Source organism: Microcaecilia unicolor, chromosome 2, assembly GCF_901765095.1.
Source record: "Microcaecilia unicolor chromosome 2, aMicUni1.1, whole genome shotgun sequence".
Taxonomy (NCBI): domain Eukaryota; kingdom Metazoa; phylum Chordata; class Amphibia; order Gymnophiona; family Siphonopidae; genus Microcaecilia; species Microcaecilia unicolor.
The window spans coordinates 304,775,416-304,801,964 of NC_044032.1; the positions used below are offsets into that span (position 1 = coordinate 304,775,416).

Below are 26,549 nucleotides of genomic sequence, written 5' to 3' on the forward strand. Positions count from 1 at the left end.
ACTGAATATGGAGACTTATCTCTGAGCTTTTTTCTTAGATCCAGACCTTGTCTATGATTCTGAAGAGCTAGTTACCAATGATCTCCTGCAAACCTGAAAGGGAGGCAGGATCCAAACTGCCCTGAAGAGCTGATGAGGTAGTAGTAGAAGGCGCCCGGCAGGAGAGATTGTCCACAGCGGTTTCCCACCGAGTCATCTGATCAACCACTTGTTCGACTTTCTCACCAAAAATATTACCCCCCCATCCCCCCCCCCCCCCCCCCCCCCGCAGGGAACATCCACAATCTGCTGCTGGACTCGATTGTCCAGGTCAGAGGCACGCAGCCATGAGAGTCTGCGCATCACTATACCTTGGGCAGCGGTTCTGGATGCAACATCAAAAGAATCGCAAGCACCCCTGGACAGGAATTTACGACACGCCTTCTGCTGCCTGACCACCTCCTGAAAAGGCTTGGCCTGCTCCGGAGGGAGCTTATCAACCAAGTCCGCCAGTTGCTTCACCATGTTCCTCAAGTGAATGCTCGTGTAGAGCTGGTAGGACTGAATTTTGGCCACGAGCATACAGGACTGGTAGGCCTTTCTCCCAAAAGAGTCCAGGGTTCTAGATTCTCTCCCCGGGGGCGCCAAGGCAAATTCTCTAGAACTCCTGGCTCTCTTGAGAGCGGAATCCACAACCATAGAGTCGTGAGGTAACCGACTTCATCAGCTCAGGTTCTCTGTACATCCGATATTGGAACTCAGCTTTCTTGGGAATGGGGGGATTACTTAGTGGTTTCATCCAGTTCCGCGTAACAGTCTCCTTGAGCACATTATGCAAAGGAACCGTGGATGATAGAGTCGTGAGGTAACTGCGACTTCATCAGCTCAGGTTCTCTGTACATCCGATATTGGGACTCAGCTTTCTTGGGAATGGGGGGATTACTTAGTGGTTTCATCCAGTTCCGCGTAACAGTCTCCTTGAGCACATTATGCAAAGGAACCGTGGATGACTCCTTAGGTGGCGAAGGATAGTCAAGGACCTCGAGCATCTCAGTCCTGGGCTCATCCTCAGATACCACAGGGAAGGGAATAACCACAGACATTTCCAGGACAAATGAAGAGAAAGAAAGACTCACCGGGGGAGAAAGCTTTCTTTCTGGAGAAGGAGTAGGATCAGAGGGAAGACCACAAGGCTCCTTAGAAGAGAAATACCTGGGATCTTGCCCTTCATCCCATGAGGCATCCTCATCGGTATCGGACAAGAGTTCCTTAACTGCAGTCCGAAACCAGGCCCGTCTCGATGCTGAGGAACCATGTCCTCGATGGCAATGTCGAGAAGTTGACTCCCATGCCGGCGGTGATGAAGCTCCCTCACCACAGGCGGAAAGCCAGCTGCTGCTTCCAGCGACGGTACAGAGGGTGCAAGCACCCCCGGTACCAGAGCATACTGACGCAGCAACCCTTCCAGAAGACCTGGAAGAATGGCTCGGATACGCTCGTCCAGAGTTGCTGTCGAAGAAGTCTGTGGGGTAGGTGCAGGAATTGGCGGCAGAACCTGTGGAGGTTGAGGAGGCGGTACCAAGCTGCCCGAAGACCGACACCTTTTGAATGGAGGATGAGTGTTCCTCCCGGCGTGGGCGCTTCACGGGTGCCGAATCCTTCGACGCCCCGGAGCTCCCAGTACCGTGCTTGGAAGGAGACCGATGACGATACTTCTTCGCCTTCGCTCGATGCACGTCATCGATACTCCTTGGTACCGACGTGCCTCCTCGGAGTCGGGTCCGAGAGTGGTCGGTTCTGGTGGGCCTGCACAGCAGGAGTCTTCGAGACAGGTGGAGACCCACTCGACGGCTCACTGCTCCCAGCGTGTGATTGTATCCTGACAGCCATCACCTGCTCTCCTGAAGTCGATGCCATCCCCGGTGCAGAGTCGACGTCGAGGAACCGGACGAAGCTCAAAAAAGACAATCCCAAAGAGCTTGTCTCGACGCCTATGTCCGCGTTTTCAAGCTAAGACACAACTTACATGTGTCTGGACGATGGTCTGGCTCAAGGCACTGAAGACACCACACGTGGGGGTCAGTACCCGAAATCGTTCGGTTGCACCGAGTACACTTCTTGAAGCCGCTGGGAGTCCTCGATGACATGGATGCAGCGGCGAGATCAAAATTCGCAATTGTGCCAAAAGGGAGAGCACAAAAAAGAGGGGCCGCGGCAGAAGCGAAAGGAAACTTTGAAAGGGCAAAACTAAAGAAATAAAGGATTTTTTTTTCTTTTTGTAAAAGGCAAGGGAAGAAGAAGGGAAACAGAAATAAACCGAAGAAAAGCTCTGCAAAAAAACGTCTGAAGGTTCACTGAGGGGTCCGAAGAGACGAAAACTGCCTCTCTTCACCGCGGAAAGAAAGGAAACTGAGCAGGACTCTCACGCGACGGGCGGGAAGACGGCTGCGCCTCACACGCCAGAAGGTTCTCTCAAAGCTTTGAGATATTTTTGCCTTGAAAATTTCAGTTGGTGGGGGCCGCCGTGGACGTCGACCCAGTCGTGAGAACAAGCAGCCTGCTTGTCCTCAGAGAAAAATATTTACCTATGCAGATATTTTTTTGTTATGCCGTTTCAGAAACTTTTGAGCACACATTATTGATGATAGCAGAAAAAATGTCTCTGATTGATTCTTGGGCCAGTAAAAATTTTAAAAAATTAAATAAGCAGAAAACTAATATCACTCCTCTGATGTAATTTCATGTTTCTGCGAGGATGGGACACACTGAGGGAAAGCCCGAGGAAGCCTTTCACTGACGCTGCTACCGTTTTAAGGTAAGAGAGATTTAAATGCAGGGCGACAGGAACAAAAGGGGGCTATAGCAGGAGCTGAGGGTGGACTGGTGGGGGCTAGGGGCTGCAGCTGGAGCTGGAACTAGCAGAAGCAGCGGAGAAGGGGGCTAAAGCTGGAACTTGGGGGCTGAAAAAGGGGGCAGGTGGGAGGCAGGAGCTGGAACTGGGGCTGAAAAGAGGGGGGCAGGTATCTGGTAGTGGAGGAGTTTGTGTTGCTCTCACTGAAGGGAAAGGAGACAGAAGGTGCTAGATGAGGGAGAGGAGGGGAATGATTGGGAGGAGAAAGGAGAGAGAGGAAATGCTGGATGGGTAGGGGGAGCAATAGGCTGCAGGGGGGCACCAGAAACCCTAGCACTGGCCCTGGTGTCTGGATTCTCATTTTGTCCACTACAGATACCTACCCATGATTGCCGTTCCAATACAAAATGCTTTTACATACATAGTAACATAGTAGATGACGGCAGAAAAAGACCTGCACGGTCCATCCAGTCAAGAAGACAACTCATATGTGCTACTTTTTGTGTATACCCTACTTTGATTTGTACCTATGCTCTTCAGGGCACAGACCATATAAGTCTGCCCAGCACTATCCCCGCCTCCCACCACCGGCTCTGGCACAGACCGTATAAGTCTGCCCAGCACTATCCCCGCCTCCCACCACCGGCTCTGGCACAGACCGTATAAGTCTGCCCAGCACTATCCCTACCTCCCAACCTCCAGTCCCGCCTCCCACCACTGGCTCTGGCACTGTATCTTATGTAAATTATAATATTATCAAACAGAAATTATTGTTTATAAAAGTCTATGTTACTGTAACATTACTTACAGTAATCTGGTACCGTACTTTTTTTTTTTTTTTTTTCAAATACTGGTAGTTTTCACTGGGTGATCACACTAAAAAGTCTGTAACTCTGCTGTGTTTAAAGATAACCTCGTTCCACTCGGCACATAAACATAGATAGTAACAAATAAAGCTGTAAAATGTCAAATTGAAATTCCAAGCGGCTGCTGAGAAATCAGCAAAAAACGCTATGTATTTTTTGCCTTACCAGACACACATACACACACAAATAGGGAAATAGATCAAAATTAATTATTTTATCTCAAGAAGGAATGTTATAAACACAGAGAACTCCTGATTATGAAATGAGGGCAAAGTTCAATTAGGGTCAATAGCACTGCAGTAGGGATGAAGCTGGGCACATTAGAAGCGACTTCATATGTTTATCACGGTCATATGTTTCAATGAGAGCAGTAATATATAAAGAAAGGCTGCCAGAAATTTTCATTTTCTGTCATTTCTGGAAATGCTCATTTTACTTGTTTTGTTTGGCCATTTTGTCAACACAGGAGCATGCACAAGGGTTGAAATGGACACACTACTGGGAGGCAAGTGTGTACTCTTTCGAAAAATGCTCTGCATTTACCACACAGGGCAGACAGTTAACTCATGGTCAATGCGTTATATGCCTGGGCTGATAGTATGGGTCCTCTACGTTATCCCCATAATTCTATAAAAAGTGCTAAAAAAAAACCCCATAAACTCAATTTGCATGTGCATTTTAACTGACTAATGAGCTAATTAATGTCAATAACTGGCTTTTTAACAAGTAATTACTGGCACTAATTATAAGTGCCAGTAAGTGACATGTGAAGATCACTAGGAATAACAGTGGGATTTGAACAGGAGAACAGGAAATGCCCTGTGGAGCCACTTCTATTAGAATACTGTTGATAGATCAATAGCTGATGTGGAGGAGAAGGATGTACTAGCTACAGATCACGCAATTGTTGCTGCTTGATTTGGTCCCATATCTTACCATTATAATGGAAGGCTAATCTCTAGTACCCCAAGACTACCACTAGAGGTCAATAAAGCGAATGCTACATACCTGTAGAAGGTATTCTCCGAGGACAGCAGGCTGATTGTTCTCACTGATGGGTGACGTCCACGGCAGCCCCTCCAATCGGAACACTTCCTAGCAAAGTTCTTTGCTAGTCCTCGCGCGCCGATGCGCACCGCGCATGCGCGGCCGTCTTCCCGCCCGAACCGGCTCGTGCCGGCCAGTCTCATATGTAGCAAGACAAAGAGAAGGGAAGACACAACTCCAAAGGGGAGGCGGGCGGGTTTGTGAGAACAATCAGCCTGCTGTCCTCGGAGAATACCTTCTACAGGTATGTAGCATTCGCTTTCTCCGAGGACAAGCAGGCTGCTTGTTCTCACTGATGGGATATCCCTAGCCCCCAGGCTCACTCAAAACAACAACCATGGTCAATTGGGCCTCGCAACGGCGAGGACATAACTGAGATTGACCTAAAAAATTTACCAACTAACTGAGAGTGGAGCCTGGAACAGAACAAACATGGGCCTAGGGGGGTGGAATTGGATTCTAAACCCCGAACAGATTCTGAAGCACTGACTGCCCGAACCGACTGTCGCGTCGGGTATCCTGCTGCAGGCAGTAATGAGATGTGAATGTGTGAACAGATGACCACGTCGCAGCTTTGCAAATCTCTTCAATAGTGGCTGACTTCAAGTGGGCTACCGACGCTGCCATGGCTCTAACATTATGAGCCGTGACATGACCCTCAAGAGCCAGCCCAGCCTGGGCGTAAGTGAAGGAAATGCAATCTGCTAGCTAATTGGATATGGTGCGTTTTCCCACAGCCACTCCCCTCCTGTTGGGATCAAAAGAAACAAACAATTGGGCGGACTGTCTGTTGGGCTGTGTCCGCTCCAGATAGAAGGCCAATGCTCTCTTGCAGTCCAATGTGTGCAGCTGATGTTCAGCAGGGCAGGAATGAGGACGGGGAAAAAATGTTGGCAAGACAATTGACTGGTTCAGATGGAACTCCGACACAACCTTTGGTAAGAACTTAGGGTGAGTGCGGAGGACTACTCTGTTATGATGAAATTTGGTGTAAGGGGCCTGAGCTACCAGGGCCTGAAGCTCACTGACCCTACGAGCTGAAGTAACTGCCACCAAGAAAATGACCTTCCAGGTCAAGTACTTCAGATGGCAGGAATTCAGTGGCTCAAAAGGAGGTTTCATCAGCTGGGTGAGAACGACATTGAGATCCCATGACACTGTAGGAGGCTTGACAGGGGCCTTTGACAAAAGCAAACCTCTCATGAAGCGAACAACTAAAGGCTGTCCTGAGATCGGCTTACCTTCCACACGGTAATGGTATGCACTGATTGCACTAAGGTGAACTCTTACAGAGTTGGTCTTGAGACCAGACTCAGATAAGTGCAGAAAGTATTCAAGCAGGGTCTGTGTAGGACAAGAGCGAGGATCTAGGGCCTTGCTGTCACACCAGACGGCAAACCTCCTCCATAGAAAGAAGTAACTCCTCTTAGTGGAATCTTTCCTGGAAGCAAGCAAGATGCGGGAGACACCCTCTGACAGACCCAAAGAGGCAAAGTCTACGCTCTCAACATCCAGGCCGTGAGAGCCAGGGACCGGAGGTTGGGATGCAGAAGCGCCCCTTCGTCCTGTGTGATGAGGGTCGAAAAACACTCCAATCTCCACGGTTCTTCGGAGGACAACTCCAGAAGAAGAGGGAACCAGATCTGACGCGGCCAAAAAGGAGCAATCAGAATCATGGTGCCTTGGTCTTGCTTGAGTTTCAACAAAGTCTTCCCACCAGAGGTATGGGAGGATAAGCATACAGCAGACCCTCCCCCCAGTCCAGGAGGAAGGCATCCGATGCCAGTCTGCCGTGGGCCTGAAGCCTGGAACAGAACTGAGGGACTTTGTGGTTGGCTCGCGATGCGAAGAGATCTACCAAGGGGGTGCCCCACACTGGAAGATCTGTCGCACTACACGGGAATTGAGCGACCACTCGTGAGGTTGCATAATCCTGCTCAACCTGTCGGCCAGACTGTTGTTTACGCCTGCCAGATATGTGGCTTGGAGCACCATGCCGTGCCGGCGAGCCCAGAGCCACATGCTGACGGCTTCCTGACACAGGGGGCGAGATCCGGTGCCCCCCTGCTTGTTGACGTAGTACATGGCAACCTGGTTGTCTGTCTGAATTTGGATAATTTGGTGGGACAGCCGATCTCTGAAAGCCTTCAGAGCGTTCCAGATCGCTTGTAACTCCAGGAGATTGATCTGCAGATCGTGTTCCTGGAGGGACCAGCTTCCCTGGGTGTGAAGCCCATCGACATGAGCTCCCCATCCCAGGAGAGACGCATCCGTGGTCAGCACTTTTTGTTGCTGAGGAATTTGGAAAGGACGTCCCAGAGTCAAATTGGACCAAATTGTCCACCAATACAGGGATTCGAGAAAACTCGTGGACAGGTGGATCACGTCTTCTAGATCCCCAGCAGCCTGAAACCACTGGGCAGCTAGGGTCCATTGAGCAGATCTCATGTGAAGGCGGGCCATGGGAGTCACATGAACTGTGGAGGCCATGTGGCCCAGCAATCTCAACATCTGCCGAGCTGTGATCTGCTGGGACGCTCGCACCCGCGAGACGAGGGACAACAAGTTGCTGGCTCTCGTCTCTGGGAGATAGGCGCGAGCCGTCTGAGAATCCAGCAGAGCTCCTATGAATTCGAGTTTCTGCACTGGGAGAAGATGGGACTTTGGGTAATTTATCACAAACCCCAGTAGATCCAGGAGGCGAATAGTCATCTGCATGGACTGCAGAGTTCCTGCCTCGGATGTGTTCTTCACCAGCCAATCGTCGAGATATGGGAACACGTGTACCCCAGCCTGCGAAGTGCCGCTGCTACTACAGCCAAGCACTTGGTGAACACTCTGGGCGCAGAGGCGAGCCCAAAGGGTAGCACACAGTACTGGAAGTGACGTGTGCCCAGCTGAAATCGCAGATACTATCTGTGAGCTGGCAGTATCGGGATGTGCGTGTAGGCGTCCTTCAAGTCCAGAGAGCATAGCCAATCGTTTTCCTGAATCATGGGGAGAAGAGTGCCCAGGGAAAGCATCCTGAACTTTTCTTTGACCAGATATTTGTTCAGGGCCCTTAGGTCTAGGATGGGACGCATCCCCCCTGTTTTCTTTTCCACAAGGAAGTACCTGGAATAGAATCCCAGCCCTTCTTGCCCGGATGGCACGGGCTCGACCGCATTGGCGCTGAGAAGGGCGGAGAGTTCCTCTGCAAGTACCTGCTTGTGCTGGAAGCTGTAAGACTGAGCTCCCGGTGGACAATTTGGAGGTTTTGAGGCCAAATTGAGGGTGTATCCTTGCCGGACTATTTGGAGAACCCACTGATCGGAGGTTATGAGAGGCCACCTTAGGTGAAAAGCTTTCAACCTCCCCCCGACTGGTAGGTCGCCCGGCACTGACACTTGGATGTCGGCTATGCTCTGCTGGAGCCAGTCAAAAGCTCGTCCCTTGCTTTTGCTGGGGAGCCGAGGGGCCTTGCTGAGGCGCACGCTGCTGACGAGAGCGAGCGCGCTGGGGCTTAGCCTGGGCCGCAGGCTGTCGAGAAGGAGGATTGTACCTATGCTTGCCAGAAGAGTAGGGAACAGTCTTCCTTCCCCCCAAAAATCTTCTACCTGTAGAGGTAGAGGCTGAAGGCTGCCGGCGGGAGAACTTGTCGAATGCGGTGTCCCGCTGGTGGAGTTGCTCTACCACCTGTTCGACTTTCTCTCCAAAAATATTATCCGCACGGCAAGGCGAGTCCGCAATCCGCTGCTGGATTCTATTCTCCAGGTCGGAGGCACGCAGCCATGAGAGTCTGCGCATCACCACACCTTGAGCAGCGGCCCTGGACGCAACATCAAAGGTGTCATACACCCCTCTGGCCAGGAATTTTCTGCACGCCTTCAGCTAACTGACCACCTCCTGAAATGGCTTGGCTTGCTCAGGGGGGAGCTTATCCACCAAGCCCGCCAACTGCCGCACATTGTTCCGCATGTGTATGCTCGTGTAGAGCTGGTAGGACTGAATCTTGGCCACGAGCATAGAAGAATGGTAGGCCTTCCTCCCAAAGGAGTCCAAGGTTCTAGAGTCCTTGCCCGGGGGCGCCGAAGCATGCTCCCTTGAACTCTTGGCCTTCTTTAGGGCTAAATCCACAACTCCAGAGTCGTGAGGCAACTGAGTGCGCATCAGCTCTGGGTCCCCATGGATTCGGTACTGGGACTCAATCTTCTTGGGGATGTGGGGATTACTTAATGGCTTGGTCCAGTTCGCCAGCAATGTCTTTTTGAGGACATGATGCATGGGTACTGTGGACGCTTCCTTAGGTGGAGAAGGATAGTCCAGGAGCTCAAACATTTCAGCCCTGGGCTCGTCCTCCACAACCACCGGGAAGGGGATGGCCGTAGACATCTCCCGGACAAAGGAAGCGAAAGACAGACTCTCGGGGGGAGAAAGCTGTCTTTCAGGAGAGGGAGTGGGATCAGAAGGGAGACCCTCAGACTCCTCGTCAGAGAAATATCTGATGTCTTCTTCTTCTTCCCACGAGGCCTCACCCTCGGTGTCAGACACAAGTTCACTGACCTGTGTCTGCAACTGTGCCCGGCTCGACTCCGTGGAACCACGGCCACGGTGGGAGCGTCGAGAGGTAGACTTCCTCGCCCGCACCGGCGAAGCTCCCTCTGCCGACGTAGTCGTGGAGCCTTCCTGGGAGGCTACCGCAGTCGGTACCGCACGCGGCACTGATGCCGGAGACCTCACACCGGGCAATGGGCCAGCCGGCGCCTCGCTCGACGGTACCGGTGGCGCAAGCACCCCCGGTACCGGAGGGGTAGGGCGCAACAGCTCTCCCAGGATCTCTGGGAGAACGGCCCGGAGACTCTCGTTCAGAGCGGCTGTAGAAAAAGGCATGGAAGCCGATGCAGGCGTCGATGTCAGATTCTGTTCCGGGTGTGGAGGCTGTTCCGGGCTGTCCAAAGGGGAGCGCATCGACACCTCTTGAACAGAGGGCGAGCGGTCCTCTCGGTGCCGATGCCTACTGGGTGCCGACTCCCTCGGTGACCCAGAGCTCTCGGTGCCGACACGGGAAGGGGACCGGTGACGATGCTTCTTCGACTTCTTGGGACGAAGCATGTCACCGGAGCTTCCCGGCACCGATGAGGAGGACGTAGAATCCAGCCGTCGCTTCCTCGGGGCCGAGACCGAAGGAGGTCGGTCTCGGGGGGGCTGTACCGCAGGAGCCCTCGGGATGGGGGGAGACCCACCCGAAGGCTCACCGCCACCAGCAGGGGAATAGACAGCCCTCACCTGCACTCCAGACGAAGCACCACCGTCCAACGACATCAGCAGACGAGGAGGTCTCGATACCACCGACGCCGACGCAGCCTTTCGATGTAGCCCCGATGCAGAGGGCCGATGCCTCGATGCAATCGGGGGCGAAGATGAAGGTCCAGGCGCCGACGACGTCGAAGCAGTCGATACTCCCGGTGCCGATGCCGACGCCGACGAAGAGCCCGAGAACAAAATGTTCCTCTTGGCTAATCTCGCTACCTGAGTCCGCTTTTGTAAAAGGGAACACAGACTACAGGCCTGAGGGCAGTGCCCAGCCCCCAGACACTTAAGACACGACGCGTGCCTGTCAGTGAGCGAGATTACCCGGGCGCACTAGGTGCACTTCTTGAAGCCGCTGGAAGACTTCGATGTCATGGGCGGAAAAATCGCGCCGGCGAGATCAAACTCGAAATGGCGAAAATGGCACCGCAAAATTAGGGGGAAAAAAAAAACTTCGACCGAGGCCTAAATAGGGCCTACCCCGACGACGAAAGAAAACTTACCGGGGCAAAGACTGGAAGTACGGGAAGGAAGAAAACCATAAATGTCTCCTTCCGACACCTTTTTTTTTTTTAGAACGAAGTCGATAAACGACGCGCGAGGTCAACTTTGGGGCGCGAACGGCGAAACACGACCGTACCGAGCGCGGACAAAAGAAGAGTGGCCGGCACGAGCCGGTTCGGGCGGGAAGACGGCCGCGCATGCGCGGTGCGCATCGGCGCGCGAGGACTAGCAAAGGACTTTGCTAGGAAGTGTTCCGATTGGAGGGGCTGCCGTGGACGTCACCCATCAGTGAGAACAAGCAGCCTGCTTGTCCTCGGAGAATGACATATTTACCGTGGGAGTGGAGTGGGACTGCTCCTGCTCCTTGCAACTGGACCACCAGGCCTTGCCTCTGGGTAAGTCCTGGATGTGGGTGGGGACATGGGAGTGGTGGTACTTAAAGAGGCCCTTGACAGGGGATATTTGAGACTTTTGATCAGGGAGTTGGGCATATTGGGAGGGAGATCTGATCAAATGGTGATAAGGAGGAGTTGGTTAGGTAAATGAAATGCCAGTCATCGGGGTGGAGGAAGAAATTCCTGTCAGCACGGCAGGGGGTGGGGGAGTATAGCAATGCTGCTGCTGCTGGGGGGGAGGGGGAGAGAGATTCAAATATAAACCGAGACCCTCTTTTTGACCAAAAATCTCAGTTTATATTCGAGTTTATAAGGCAATTTTCCATGGCCTCTACATTCAAGTATAGATGGTAATTCTCCATAGCCTCAGGTATCAAACAATTGTGAGTCCTCCAAGGACAGGAAAATACCTATTATATGTGAATGTAACTTGCCTTGAGCTACAACTGAAGAAGATGCGAGTCAAAAATAAATAAATAATAACCACAACACTCCAGCCCATGTACAGGGAAGAGGATGTGGCCTGAGGATCCACTACTGCCCTTAGATTAATTGTATCATCAGCCTATGGAGAAGAGGAAAGTTTTTCTGCATTATGAATCCAAAGAAGAAGTAGAATAAGAGATTGGAGATAAGGTACTACTTAATGTATATAAACATGCCAGTGTCACTGTGGGCCGAGTGGTATGGGATCAGAGAGGTTGTAGTATGTGTGTGTGTGATTGTAAAGATTGTTGGGGAGGAGCATAGGAGAGAAGGAATTGAAGGGAATACGAGGGATATGAATAAGGGCATCTAAGAATGTTTGAATGATTATATGTGTATAAGTGAAAAGTCTTGCACTAGAAACGTGTTAGTGGGTCCAGTCTCCTGGATCATCCTCCTTTTCTTCCCTCTAGCTCTTATACCCTTTTCTTTCACTTTCAAATACCTTATCCCCCACATCTTTGCCCTTCTACCCTCAGATCCCATTATCATCTCCTTCCTTCAAGACAGCGAAAGATACATACAGTGGGGGAAATAAGTATTTGATCCCTTGCTGATTTTGTAAGTTTGCCCACTGACAAAGACATGAGCAGCCCATAATTGAAGGGTAGGTTATTGGTAACAGTGAGAGATAGCACATCACAAATTAAATCCGGAAAATCACATTGTGGAAAGTATATCAATTTATTTGCATTCTGCAGAGGGAAATAAGTATTTGATCCCCCACCAACCAGTAAGAGATCTGGCCCCTACAGACCAGGTAGATGCTCCAAATCAACTCGTTACCTGCATGACAGACAGCTGTCGGCAATGGTCACCTGTATGAAAGACACCTGTCCACAGACTCAGTGAATCAGTCAGACTCTAACCTCTACAAAATGGCCAAGAGCAAGGAGCTGTCTAAGGATGTCAGGGACAAGATCATACACCTGCACAAGGCTGGAATGGGCTACAAAACCATCAGTAAGACGCTGGGCGAGAAGGAGACAACTGTTGGTGCCATAGTAAGAAAATGGAAGAAGTACAAAATGACTGTCAATCGACAAAGATCTGGGGCTCCACGCAAAATCTCACCTCGTGGGGTATCCTTGATCATGAGGAAGGTTAGAAATCAGCCTACAACTACAAGGGGGGAACTTGTCAATGATCTCAAGGCAGCTGGGACCACTGTCACCACGAAAACCATTGGTAACACATTACGACATAACGGATTGCAATCCTGCAGTGCCCGCAAGGTCCCCCTGTTCCGGAAGGCACATGTGACGGCCCGTCTGAAGTTTGCCAGTGAACACCTGGATGATGCCGAGAGTGATTGGGAGAAGGTGCTGTGGTCAGATGAGACAAAAATTGAGCTCTTTGGCATGAACTCAACTCGCCGTGTTTGGAGGAAGAGAAATGCTGCCTATGACCCAAAGAACACCGTCCCCACTGTCAAGCATGGAGGTGGAAATGTTATGTTTTGGGGGTGTTTCTCTGCTAAGGGCACAGGACTACTTCACCGCATCAATGGGAGAATGGATGGGGCCATGTACCGTACAATTCTGAGTGACAACCTCCTTCCCTCCGCCAGGGCCTTAAAAATGGGTCGTGGCTGGGTCTTCCAGCACGACAATGACCCAAAACATACAGCCAAGGCAACAAAGGAGTGGCTCAGGAAGAAGCACATTAGGGTCATGGAGTGGCCTAGCCAGTCACCAGACCTTAATCCCATTGAAAATTTATGGAGGGAGCTGAAGATGCGAGTTGCCAAGCGACAGCCCAGAACTCTTAATGATTTAGAGATGATCTGCAAAGAGGAGTGGACCAAAATTCCTCCTGACATGTGTGCAAACCTCATCATCAACTACAGAAGACGTCTGACCGCTGTGCTTGCCAACAAGGGTTTTGCCACCAAGTATTAGGTCTTGTTTGCCAGAGGGATTAAATACTTATTTCCCTCTGCAGAATGCAAATAAATTCATATACTTTCCACAATGTGATTTTCCGGATTTAATTTGTGATGTGCTATCTCTCACTGTTACCAATAACCTACCCTTCAATTATGGGCTGCTCATGTCTTTGTCAGTGGGCAAACTTACAAAATCAGCAAGGGATCAAATACTTATTTCCCCCACTGTACCTGTAGCAGGTATTCTCCGAGAACAGCAGGCTGATTGCTCTCACTGATGGGTTGACGTCCGACGGCAGGCCCAGGTCCGGAATTCTTCCTAGCAACAAAGTTTGCTAGCCATCGTGCGCATGAGTGCACGCACCGCGCATCCACAGCCATCTTCCCACACGTCGCGCGAACGTGCCCCTCAGTCAACTTACAAAAGCAAGACAAGGGAAGAGACAACTCCAAAGGGGAGGCGGGCGGGTTGGTGAAAACAATCAGCCTGCTGTCCTCGGGGAATACCTGCTACAGGTATGTATCGTTCCCTTTCTCCGAGGACAAGCAGGCTGCTTGTCCTCACTGATGGGGTATCCCCAGCCCCCAGGCTCACTCAAAACAACAAACAGGGTCAATTGGGCCTCGCAACGGCTAGGACATAACATAGATTGACCTGAAAAATAACAACTAACTGAGAGTGCAGCCTGGAATAGAACAAAAATGGGCCTAGGGGGGTGGAGTTGGATTCTAGACCCCAAACAGATTCTGCAGCACCGACTGCCGCGTCGGGTATCCTGCTGAAGGTAGTAATGAGATGTGAATATGTGGACAGATGACCACGTCACAGCCTTGCAAATCTCTTCTATAGTGGCTGACTTCAAGTGGGCCACTGATGCTGCCGTGGCTCGAACACTAAGAGCCGTGACATGACCCTCATGAGTCAGCCCAGCTTGGGCGTAAGTGAAGGATATGCAATCTGCTAGCCAATTTGAAATGGTGCGTTTACTGACACCCACTCCCCTTCTATTGGGATCAAAAGAAACAAACATTTGGACGGACTGTCTGAATGGGCGTGTCCGCTCCAGATAGAAGGCCAATGCTCTTTTGCAGTCCAATGTGTGCAACTGACTTTCAACAGGGCGGGTATGAGGACGGGGAAAAATGTTGGCAAGATGGAACTCCGACACCACATTGGGCAAGAACTTAGGGTGAGTGCGGAGGCCTCCTCTGTTATGATGAAATTTAGTATATGCAGCATGGGCTACCAAGGCTTAGAGCTCATTGACTCTACGAGCTGAAGTAACAGCCACCAAGAAAATGACCTTCCAGGTCAAGTACTTCAGATGGCAGGAATTCAGCTGCTCAAAAGGAGGTTTCATCAGCTGGGTGAGAACAACATTGAGATCCCATGACACCGGTGGAGGTTTGACAGGGCGCTTTGACAAAAGCAAACCTCTCATGAAGCAAACAACTAAAGGCTGTCAAAAGATAGGCTTACCTTCTACACGATAATGATAAGCACTAACTGCAGTAAGATGAACTCTTACGGAGTTAGTCTTAAGACCAGACTCAGACAAGTGCAGAAGGTATTAAAGAAGGGTCTGTGTAAGACAAGAGAGAGGGTCTAGGGCCTTCCTGTCACACCAGACGGCAAACCTCCTCCATTTAAAAGAGTAACTCTTTTTAGTGGAATCTTTCCTGGAAGCAAGCAGGACTCGGGAGACACCCTCCAACAGACCCAAGGAGGCAAAGTCTACACTCTGAACATCCAGGCCGTGAGAGCCAGGGACCGGAGGTTGGGATGCAGAAGCGCCCCCTCATTCTGAGTAATGAGGGTTGGAAAACACTCCAATCTCCACGGTTCTTCGGAGGACAACTCCAGTAGAAGTGGGAACCAAATCTGACACGGCCAGAAGGGAGCGATCAGAATCATGGTTCCATGATCCTGCTTGAGTTTCAACAAAGTGTTCCCTACCAAAGGTATGGGAGGATATGCATACAGGAGGCCCTTGCCCCAATGTAGGAGAAAGGCATCTGAGGCTACTTTGCCATGGGCCTGAAGTCTGGAACAGAACTGAGGGACCTTGTGATTGGGCTGAGTGGCAAAAAGATCCACCGAGGGGGTGCTCCACGCTCGGAAGATCTTGCGTACCACGCCCGAGCTGAGCGACCACTCGTGAGGTTGCATTATCCTGCTCAATCTGTCGGCCAGACTGTTGTTTACGCCCGTCAGATAGGTGGCTTGGAGAAACATGCCGTGCCGGCGAGCCCAAAGCCACATCTGAACGGCATCCTGACACAGGGGGCGAGATCCGGTGCCCCCCTGCTTGTTGATGTAGTACATGGCAACCTGATTGTCTGTCTGAATTTGAATGATTTGATTGGACAGCCGATCTCTGAAAGCCTTTAGCGCATTCCGGACCGTTCTCAGCTCCAGGAGGTTGATCTGAAGACCGGTTTCCTGGAGGGACCAAACTCCTTGAGTGTGGAGCCCATCGACATGAGCTCCCCACCCCAGAAGAGACGCATCTGTTGTCAGCACCTTTTGTGGCTGAGGAATTAGAAAGGGACGTCCCATGGTCCAATTGGATCGAATTGTCCACCAATAGAGGGAATTTAGAAACTCTGTGGACAGCTGGATAACATCCTCTAGATCCCCCGCAGCCTGATACCACCGGGAAGCTAGGGTCCATTGAGCTGATCTCAAGTGAAGGCGGGCCATGGGAGTCACATGAACTGTGGAGGCCATATGGCCCAACAATCTCAACATCTGCCGAGCTGTGATCTGCTGAGACGCTCTGACCCAGGAAACGAGGGACAGAAGATTGCCTGCCCTTGCTTCGGGGAGGTAAGCGTGAGCCGTCTTGGAGTCCAGCAGAGCTCCTATGAATTCTGGTTGTTGGACTGGAAGAAGATGGGACTTTGGATAATTGATAACAAACCCGAGTAGCTCCAGGAGTTTGAGAGTCATCTGCCTCGAAAGTGCTCGGAAGTGCTCTTCACCAGCCAATTGTCGAGATAAGGGAAGACATGCACTCCCAACTTGCGTAGAGACGCTGCCACTATCGCCAGGCATTTGGTGAACACCCGGGGCACGGAGGCGAGACCAAAGGGCAGTACACAATACTGAAAGTGCTGTGTTCCCAGACGGAATCGGAGATACTGCCTGTGAGCTGGCAGTATCGGAATATGTGTATAAGCATCTTTCAAGCCCAGAGAGCATAGTCAATCGTTTTCCTGAATCATGGGAAGAAGGGTGCCCATGAAAAGCATCCTGAACTTTTCTCGAATCAGATATTTGATCAGGGCCCTTAGGTCTAGGATGGGAAGCATCCCCTCTGTTTTCTTACGCACAAGGAAGTACCTGGAATAGAATCCCAGCCCTTCTTGCCCTGGTGGAACGGGAGGCGTAATCCCTAGAACTCTTGGCTCTCTTGAGAGCGGAATCAACAACCCCAGAGTCATGAGGCAACTGGGTCTTCATCAACTCCAGGTCCCCATGAATCCAGTACTGGGACTCAACTTTTTTAAGGATGGTGAGATTAGTTAGTGGTTTCATCCAGTTCGCCATCAATGTCTGCTTAAAGGCATTATGTAGGGGAACAGTGGATGACTCCTTAGGTGGTGAAGGATAGTACAGGACCTCGAACATCTCAGCCCTGGGCTCATCCTTAGTGACCAATGGGAAAGGAATGTCCGTAGACATTTCCAGGACAAAAGACGAAAAGACAAACTCTCGGGGGGAGAAAGCTTTCTCTCTGGTGAAGGAGTAGGATCAGAAGGAAGACCACAAGACTCCTCATCCGAGAAATATCTTGGGTCCTCCTCTGCCTCCCATAAGGCCTCTTCCTCGGTATCAGACACGATCTCTCTGACCACAGTCTGAAGCCAGGCCCGTCTCAACGCCGAGGAGCGATGTCCTCGATGACGGTGTCGAGAAGTAGACTCCCGTGCCGACGGCGATGAAGCTTCCTCCACTGACGTCGAAACCATCGCAGTAGCCTTTCCAGGATCCCTGGAAGAACAGCTTCGAGGCGCTCGTCAAGAGTGGCTGTGGAGAAAGGCTGGAGAGTCAGTGCAGGAGTCGAAGTCCGAATCTGCTGAGGAGGCGGAGGCGGTACCGGGCTGTCCTGAGAAGTGTGCATCGACACCTCCTGAATGGAGGGTCAGCGTTCCTCCCGGCGTCGATGCTTCACGGGTGCCAAATCCTTCGGCGTCCCGGATATCTTGGTACCGTGGCAGGAGGGTGACCGATGTAGGTGCTTCTTCGCCTTCGCACGAAGCACGGTCTCGGGTATAGATGAGGAAGACGTTGAATTCAAACGTCTCCTCGGGTCGGGTCCGAAGAAGGTTGGTCTCGATGGGCCTGCACCGCAGGGGTCCTCGAGGCAGGTGGAGACCCACTCGATGGCCCACTGCTGCCAGTGTGAGATGGTCTCTGGATAGCCATTACCTGCGCTCCGGACGTCGATGCACTCTCCGGTGCCGAAATTGATGCCGCCAATCCCAGTACCGCTGCCGACGTCGAAGGACCGGGCAAAGCATGGAACAGGACCGGGCAAAGCATGGAACAGGTGCTCCCACTGAGCTAAACTCCACGCTTGTGTCCGCTTTTTAAGGCCACAACACAAAGTACAAGCGTTGGGGCAGTGACTCGCCCCAAGACACTGAATACACGAAGCGTGTGGCTCAGTGACTGAGATTGCCCGGGTCTCACTGAGTGCACTTCTTGAAGCCACTGGCAATCTTCAATGACATTGACGGAAAAATTGCAGCGGCGAAATCAAAAGACGCAATGGCGCCAAAAAGAATGGAACAACAAAATCGCGTACGGGCGGCCAACAGGGCCACACATGAAACGAAAACAAAAAAAAAACTACAGCAAACTAAAGAGAAGGGCGGCTAAGTTTAACTTTTTTTATTTTTTTCATTTTTTTTTGAAAACCAGAAAACAAGCTAGCGAACTCGCGAAAACGAGGAAAAAAGAAGGTAAAAACCCCAAGGGCTCTCTCCTGAGGCGCAGAGCGACCAAAAAACAGCCACCCTGACCGTGATAAAAAAGAGACTGAGGGGCACGTTCGCGCGATGGGCGGGAAGATGGCCGCACATGCGCGGTGCGTGCACTTGTGCGCACGAGAGCTGTAGCAAACTTTGTTGTTAGGAAGAATTCCGGACCTGGGGCTGCCGTTGGACATCAACCCATCAGTGAGAACAAGCAGCCTGCTTGTCCTCGGAGAATGTTTTACTCTTTCATCCTCCCCCTTCATTCTTTATGCCTCTCTTCTCTTCCTAACACTGATCACTAAAATGTCACCCCCTTCTTAAAATAAACAAACAAACACTCACAAGGAAGGAGCAGGGGAAAGCAGACGCAGGGAGACAGAGGAAAGGTGGGGCTAAAAGCAGATGAGAGAGAAGAGGGCAAGAGCAGATGTTTGTTGGCTGACTGGAGGAAGGACCCTCACCAACCAAACAAAGGCATTCTGCTGCTCCTGGATCTGTGGCTATGATTTCATAAAGTTGAAATGAAATAGGCAACACACAAACAATTAAAAAGATAAAAACAATTTACTCCTATGGGAGTGCTCAAAGAAAGCCAGAGCAAGTACACACTGAGGCTGATACTTCCAGTTCTTCCTCCAAGAACATGAATGAAAGCCCAAGTGAAAGCTGAAATAAAAATGTTTTTCCATGAGTACATCTTCCTAGTGTTTGGTTTTTTTTTATGATTCAGGGGATAGAATTTGGATAAGAGGCACGGCCTTGCATAGTAACCTGCTCAATTCCTCTTTCCAATGCTTGCCTTTCTGTGGCTGGTCCTTTTCCCTCTTCTTCCCAAGCATCCTTCATATTGATGCTCCCAAGTTGTTCTTTCTAGTATGAAAGAAACCTGGAGGGTATTAATAAAACTAATTTGTCTGTAGTTTTAAAATAGTTACCCTTTGTAAGATAGTCTTGATTTTCTTCTTCTTCGTAGCCAGGCCTTCACCTCTGGAGTTACTTCAGAAGCAGGTTTTGTGTGATCAATATTGCATATATCCTTCCCTTGTTTCCAAAGCTGGTATCTGTCAGGTTGAAATTTCTTCACAAAGATATCCATTGATATTTTTACCATGTCATTACTACAAGAGCACTGAAAGGAGAGAAAAAATATCAAAGATATATTGTGAGAACAGCATCTTTCATACAATCAACAAATGATCAAGTGGCCTTCTACTTATAGTCAATGAAATGGTAATGTTTAAAATTTTGAATCCTCTTTTCTTTAACTATTTTTTCCTCGAAAGGGTACATGGATATTGTTCTCTCCCCAAATAGTTGGTATTTAAATAGTTATTAGCAGATACCAACAAAATATTTATGAGGGCCCATATTACTCCCAAACCTAAATTCCAAATCCCACAGTCATTCTTTCCTTTCCCCCGAACCACACACACTCTTCCTATACCTTCCTACTGCACACTCGTCCTTCCCTACACCCCTTCCCGTGCACTCCGCTCCATGGATAAATCCTTCTTATCTGTTCCCTTCTCCACTACTGCCAACTCCAGACTTCGCGCCTTCTGTCTCGCTGCACCCTACGCCTGGAATAAACTTCCTGAGCCCCTACGTCTTGCCCCATCCTTGGCCACCTTTAAATCTAGACTGAAAACCCACCTCTTTAACATTGCTTTTGACTCGTAACCACTTGTAACCACTCGCCTCCACCTACCCTCCTCTCTTCCTTCCCGTCCATATTAATTGATTTGATTTGCTTACTTTATTTATTTTTTGTCTATTAGATTGTAAGCTCTTTGAGCAGGGACTGTCTTTCTTCTATGTTTGTGCAGCGCTGCGTATGCCTTGTAGCGCTATAGAAATGCTAAATAGTAGTAGTAGTAGTGCATACTACATCTTCCTTCCTTCCGATCCCCCTCCTCTCTCTCTCTCTCTTCCATCCCCCCTTGCACATTCTCTCTTCCCCTTCCTTTTCCCTCTCCAGGTTCTCTCTCTCCCCCGTTTTCTTCTTATCCCACAGCACTCTTCTCCCTTCTTTCCTTCCTTCCATCCCAAGGCATCCTCTCTCTCTCTCTGTTCTTTCCCTATCATTCAGTATTGTCTCTTTGTCCTCCCCCTTTCTCCCTCTACCTCAGCCCTCAATACTGTTCCCATGGAACTGCAGCTCTTCTTTTACATAGCCCATAACCCATCTGTCCCATTCTGGTAGGGTGCACAAGCACATTCTGCACTTCAGTAACAGAGAGAGCCAACTTGTTCTAATGCTATAGATAATCATCTGAGTTTACATATATTTACAACAATTAGCAGGCACAATTTTTCATTAAAGCTCATTTTAATTCCCTTGGTCTCCATTTCCTATGTACAAATGTTCAACTGCTACTTTGATCAACATTACAGAAATGTGGAAGGGGCATAAATGCTTTGCTCTACGCTGAAAAAGAGGTGAAGTTAAAAAAAAGTCTTAAAGAGATAAAGCTCAAAATAAGAGAGACTGTTTACAGGCAATAGCACGCAAAAAGCTGAGGAAAGATAGCTGTCAAAATAAATTAATCATGGGAAAACCTTACAGCACAAAAGGAATAGAGCATCAAGTTAAAGAGTTATGACTGCATATATTAAAGTTTTGTTAACAAAATTACAGACCTGGAAGGCACCATGTATTATGTGAATAAATATTAAACTTTGACCTGAACTACACTAAGACTAGGATCTTGGCTCTTGAGAGAGCTAAGGAGTGATAATGTTAAAGCAACTCTACTAGGATTCCAAAAATTGAAGGGTGTGAATAAACATTATCCAGTAATAAAACAGAATATTGGCAAAGCAAAAACAATTTTATATAAGGCATAGGCTGATACAGTTTTATAAGGATGGTGCAGAAAATCTTGAGAGGAGAGTAGATTTAAAAAACAAACAACAACAACAACAAAACCCAAAGAGGACAGAAGGACATGCAAATTATCACTAAAAACTAAGGGAAGTGTGTGTGTGGGGGGGGGGGGGGGGGAGACTTGTAAATTATCACAAAAAACTAAAAGAAATGAGGTGGAGGAGAGCTTTTGTAACACCAAATTTACAAATGATGGCGATAACAGGTATATTAATGAAAATGATGTGTAACAGGCAATGCACCTTTTATTCCTGATTATAGCAATTTTCCTGATAATCTAGGACATTTTCCATTTTCCATTCAGAAGGCCAAGGGCTGCAATGGAAAATCTCCAACCTGAGAAAATGACACTTGGCAGGTGAAAAAAAAAAGGGATACTTCTCCAACTGATCTGGTCTATTGTATTTGATTATACTGCTTCTTGCCCATAAGCATCACAATGCATTATATAAAATTTGTTAAATGTCATCACACATTTAATAAACCTCACACTAACATTATTTACTTTTGCTTCACCTAGAATGTAAACTGCACTGAACCCTGGAAAGGGGAAATATAAATGGTATGCAAGAACTGATTTGAATTGAACATATCAGTTTCACATAGAGGGGCATAATCGAACCGGGCCGGCCATCTATATGGGCGGCCATCTCCAAGTCTGGCCACGGAAAGCGGCATACCCGACTGTATTATCGAAACAAGATGGCCGGACATCTTTCATTTCGATAATACGGTCAGGGCCGGCCAAATCTCAACATTTGGGCCGGCATTAGAGATCGCTGCCATTGGTTTCCCGCCGATAATGGAAACTAATGGCGGCCATCTCAAACCCGGCCAAATCCAAGGCATTTGGTCTTGGGAGGAGCCAGCATTTGTAGTGCACTGGTCCCCCTCACATGCCAGGACACCAACCGGGCACCCTAGGGGGCACTGCAGTGGACTTCATAAATTGCTCCCAGATCCATAGCTCCCTTACCTTGTGTGCTGAGCCCCCCCAAAACCCCCAAACCCACTCCCCACAACTGTACAACACTACCATAACCCTTATGGGTGAAGGGGGGCACCTACATATGGGTACAGTGGGTTTCGGGTGAGTTTTGGAGGGCTCACATTTATCACCACAAGTGTAACAGGTAGGGGGGGCTGGGCCTGGGTCCGCCTGCCTGAAGTCCACTGCAGCACCCACTAAAACTGCTCCAGGGAATCTTAGAGTAACCCGATGAAAGAAGTGCTATACCACTTGGTAGCAGCTTTATTGTCTGCAGTAATAGTGGAAAAATATCTGAGGGTACTCTATTTACAAATATTGATGTTGATGGAGCTGGGTATGACATTTGAGGCTGGCATAGAAGCTGGCACAAAAATGTTTAAAAAATGTTTTTGGGGTGGGAGGGGGTTGGTGACCACTGGAGAAGTAAGAGGAGGTGATCGACCACCGGTGGTCATCTGGTCAGTTGGGGCACTTTTTTGAGGCTTGGTCCTAAAAATAAATGGACCAAGTAAAGCCGGCCAAGTGCTCATCAGAGCCAGCCTTCTTCTTTCCATTATTGGCCGAAGCTGGCCATCTCATAACCACGCCCCTGTCCCGCCTTCCGTACCCCGCCAAAACGCTCCCTTTAACTTTGGCTGGCCCTGCGACGGAAAGCAGTTGAAGCCGGCCAAAATTGGCTTTCAATTATACCGATTTGGCCGGGTTTAGGAGATGGCCGGCCATCTCCCGATTTGTGTCGGAAAATGGCCGGCCTTCTCGTCCCCTAACCTAAAGCCTTTCCTAACAGATTAAACAATTTCCCCATATACCTGAATAAAAGACTATGCTTTGAATTTTTACCTAAATGTTGTTCATCCTTAAGCTCCTTATACCTTCCTTCCAGATTGCTGAACCTGGATAGCAGAACATTTTAGCCCAAATGGATGCCAAACTCGAAAACCAGGCATCTAAAAGCTTTGCACCTACCCTGGCTGAAGTATGATACAGATACAACACCAATTAAAGAAACAGATGTGAAGTATCTGAAAGGGCCTTAGAGCAGCAATTTTCAACCGATGTGCCACGGCACACTGTTGTGTTGCAAATAGTCTGCAGGTGAGTCATGTGAGTTTGGGGGAGGGTAAGGTAAAATTATGTATAATCATACCTGATAATTTTCTTTCCATTAATCATAGCTGATCAATCCATAGACTGGTGGGTTGTGTCCATCTACCAGCAGGTGGAGATAGAGAGCAAACTTTTGCCTCCCTATATGTGGTCATGTGCTGCCGGAAACTCCTCAGTATGTCGATATCAAAGCTCCATCCGCAGGACTCAGCACTTAGAGAATTACACCCACGAAGGGACACTCTGCCCAGCTCACCACCGCCGAAACGGGGGAGGGGAATTAACCCAGCTCATCCCCACACAAGTGGGGGAGGGGAATCCGTCCAGCTCATCCCCGCGGAGTGGGGGAGGGACACCACACCCGCCGATGCGGGGGGATCTGGCTTATCCTGCAACCGCAACCGCGGGAGGAGCTGACTGACCCTAACACCGCCGAAGCGGGAGGGGTACAAAGCTGCCCTACAGCCGCACGAAGCGGGAGGGAGTGCCGGCAGAATTTTAAGTCTCAATCCAGCCCCGTAAAACGGAGGGGAGAGGAATGCAGCAGCTCACTGTAACACAAACTCGTCTTAACTCTTGAAGAATCCAAGTGAAAAAACTTGAACACGAAGTCTTTCTGAAGTAACTGAAGACTAAACTTGAACCTGAAATGCAACCAGAATAAAAACAGTACAGATATCTGGGAGGGGCTATGGATTGATCAGCTATGATTAATGGAAAGAAAATTATCAGGTATGATTATACATAATTTTACCTTCCATATCATCAAGCTGATCAATCCATAGACTGGTGGGATGTACCGAAGCAGTACTCACCCAGGGCGGGACATTGAAATCCCTGACCTCAACACTGAAGCTCCAAACCGGGCCTCCGCCCGTGCAGCCACAGTCAAATGGTAATGCTTGGAGAATGTATGAGCCGAAGCCCAAGTTGCCGCCTTGCATATCTCTTCCAAGGAGACGGATCCGGCCTCTGCCATCGAGGCCGCCTGAGCTCTCGTGGAGTGAGCCTTCAGCTGGATAGGCGGCACCTTCCCCGCGGCCACATAAGCCGCTGCAATGGCTTCCTTGACCCATCTTGCCACTGTAGGCTTAGCAGCCTGCAGACCCTTACGAGGACCTGCAAACAGGACAAACAGATGATCCGATTTCCGGAAATCATTGGTCACTTCCAAGTATCTGATGATGACTCGTCTCACATCCAGATATTTAAGAGCAGAGTACTCCTCTGGGTAGTCCTCCCTACGAAAGGAAGGGAGACAGAGCTGCTGATTCACATGGAAGCGAGAAACAATCTTGGGCAGGAAGGAAGGCACTGTGCGAATAGTCACTCCTGCCTCAGTGAACTGCAGAAAAGTCTCTCGACATGAGAGCGCCTGGAGCTCGGAAACTCTTCTGGCTGAAGTGATAGCCACCAAAAGACTGCTTTCAACGTCAGGTCTTTCAGAGATGCCCTCGACAAGGGTTCAAAAGGCGGCTTCTGCAATGCTCTTAGTACCAGGTTGAGATTCCACGCAGGCACCACTGAGTGCAGAGGAGGGCGCAGGTGATTAACTCCCTTGAGAAAGCGCACCACATCTGGCTGCGAAGCCAGGGAAGCACCCTTCAGGCGGCCCCTGAAGCAAGCCAGAGCCGCTACCTGGACTTTAAGGGAACTGAGCGACAGGCCTTTCTCCAGACCTTCTTGCAGGAACGCCAACACTGAAGAAATTGGAGCAGTGAAGGGAGAAAGTGAGCCTGCTTCACACCACGCTGCAAAGATACGCCAAACCCTGGCGTAAGCAGTAGAAGTAGAGCGCTTCCTCGCTCTCAGCATAGTGGCGATGACCTTGTCTGAGAAGCCCTTCTTCCTCAGACGCTGCCGCTCAATAGCCAGGCCGTAAGACCAAAGGGGGAGGGATCCTCCATCACCACGGGACCCTGATGTAACAGGCCCTGCTCCACTGGCAGCCGCAGAGGATCGTCGACTGAGAGCCTGATCAAGTCCGCATACCAGGGACGCCTGGGCCAATCCGGACCCACCAGGATTACCCTGCCGGGATGCTTTGCCACCCGGTCTAGCACCCTGCCCAACATGGGCCAGGGCGGGAACACATAGAGAAGCTCTTGTGTCGGCCACTGTTGGAGAAGAGCATCTACTCCCAGGGATCGAGGGTCCCGTCCTCTGCTGAAAAAGCGCGGCACTTGGCAATTGGCCGATGACGCCATCAGATCTAGGCTCGGCTGGCCCCAGCGCTTCGTGATGTCCAAGAACGCCTGAGCAGATAGCTGCCACTCTCCGGGCTCCAAGGTATGGCGACTGAGAAAGTCCGCCTTGACATTCATGACTCCGGCAATGTGGGCCGCTGAAAGCTGCTCCAGGTTCGCTTCCGCCCACTGGCAAAGATTCATGGCCTCCTTGGCTAGAGGGGCGCTCTTGGTACCTCCCTGGCGGTTGACATAGGCCACAGCCGTGGCATTGTCCGACAGGACCCGTACAGGCTTCAACACCAGTACCGGGATGAACTCCAAAAGCGCCAACCGAATGGCTCTGAGTTCCAGGAGGTTGATAGACCACTTTGCCTCTGCAGGAGACCAGAGCCCCTGCGCTGTCCTTCCCAAGCAGTGGGCTCCCCAGCCCAACAACGAGGCGTCCGTCGTGACGACAATCCACTCTGGGGTCACCAGAGGCATTCCCGCAGACAACTTGTCTGTCTGCATCCACCAGCTCAGCGCCTTGCGCACTGCTGGGTCCAAGGGAAGGCGCACAGCATAATCCTCCGACATCGGAGTCCAGCGCTGCAGCAAAGAGTGTTGAAGTGGTCTCATATGAGCCCTGGCCCAGGGCACAACTTCCATCGTGGCCGTCATAGAGCCCAACAGCTGCACATAGTCCCAAGCCCGAAGGGGAGAGGCTACTAGGAACTGGTCCACCTGAGCCTGAAGTTTGACAATCCGATTGTCTGGCAGGAACACTCTGCCCACTTGGGTGTCGAATCGAACTCCCAGGTACTCCAGGGACTGAGTCGGGCGCAGCTGGCTTTTCTCCCAGTTGATGATCCATCCCAGGGAGCTCAAAAGAGCAACTACCCGGTCCACAGCTTTGCCGCACTCTGCATAAGAGGGGGCTCGGATCAACCAGTCGTCCAGATAAGGATGGACTTGTACCCCTTCCTTTTGTAGGAAGGCCGCGATGACCACCATTACTTTGGAAAAGGTCCGCGGAGCAGTAGCCAACCCGAAAGGGAGGGCTCTGAACTGGAAGTGTCGTCCCAGGACTGCAAAACGCAGAAAG

At 50.2% G+C, this 26,549-nt stretch overlaps 1 protein-coding gene across 1 annotated transcript in view; it reads right to left on the minus strand.

Moving 5' to 3' along the window:
- KDM4C (lysine demethylase 4C) overlaps nucleotides 1-26,549 on the minus strand; it is an 865,731-nt gene that overhangs the window by 397,523 nt on the left and 441,659 nt on the right. Inside the window, exon 9 of the mRNA XM_030194306.1 lies at nucleotides 19,227-19,420. Coding sequence (XP_030050166.1) covers nucleotides 19,227-19,420 — 194 coding nt within the window. The remainder of the gene's footprint in view (nucleotides 1-19,226; nucleotides 19,421-26,549) is intronic.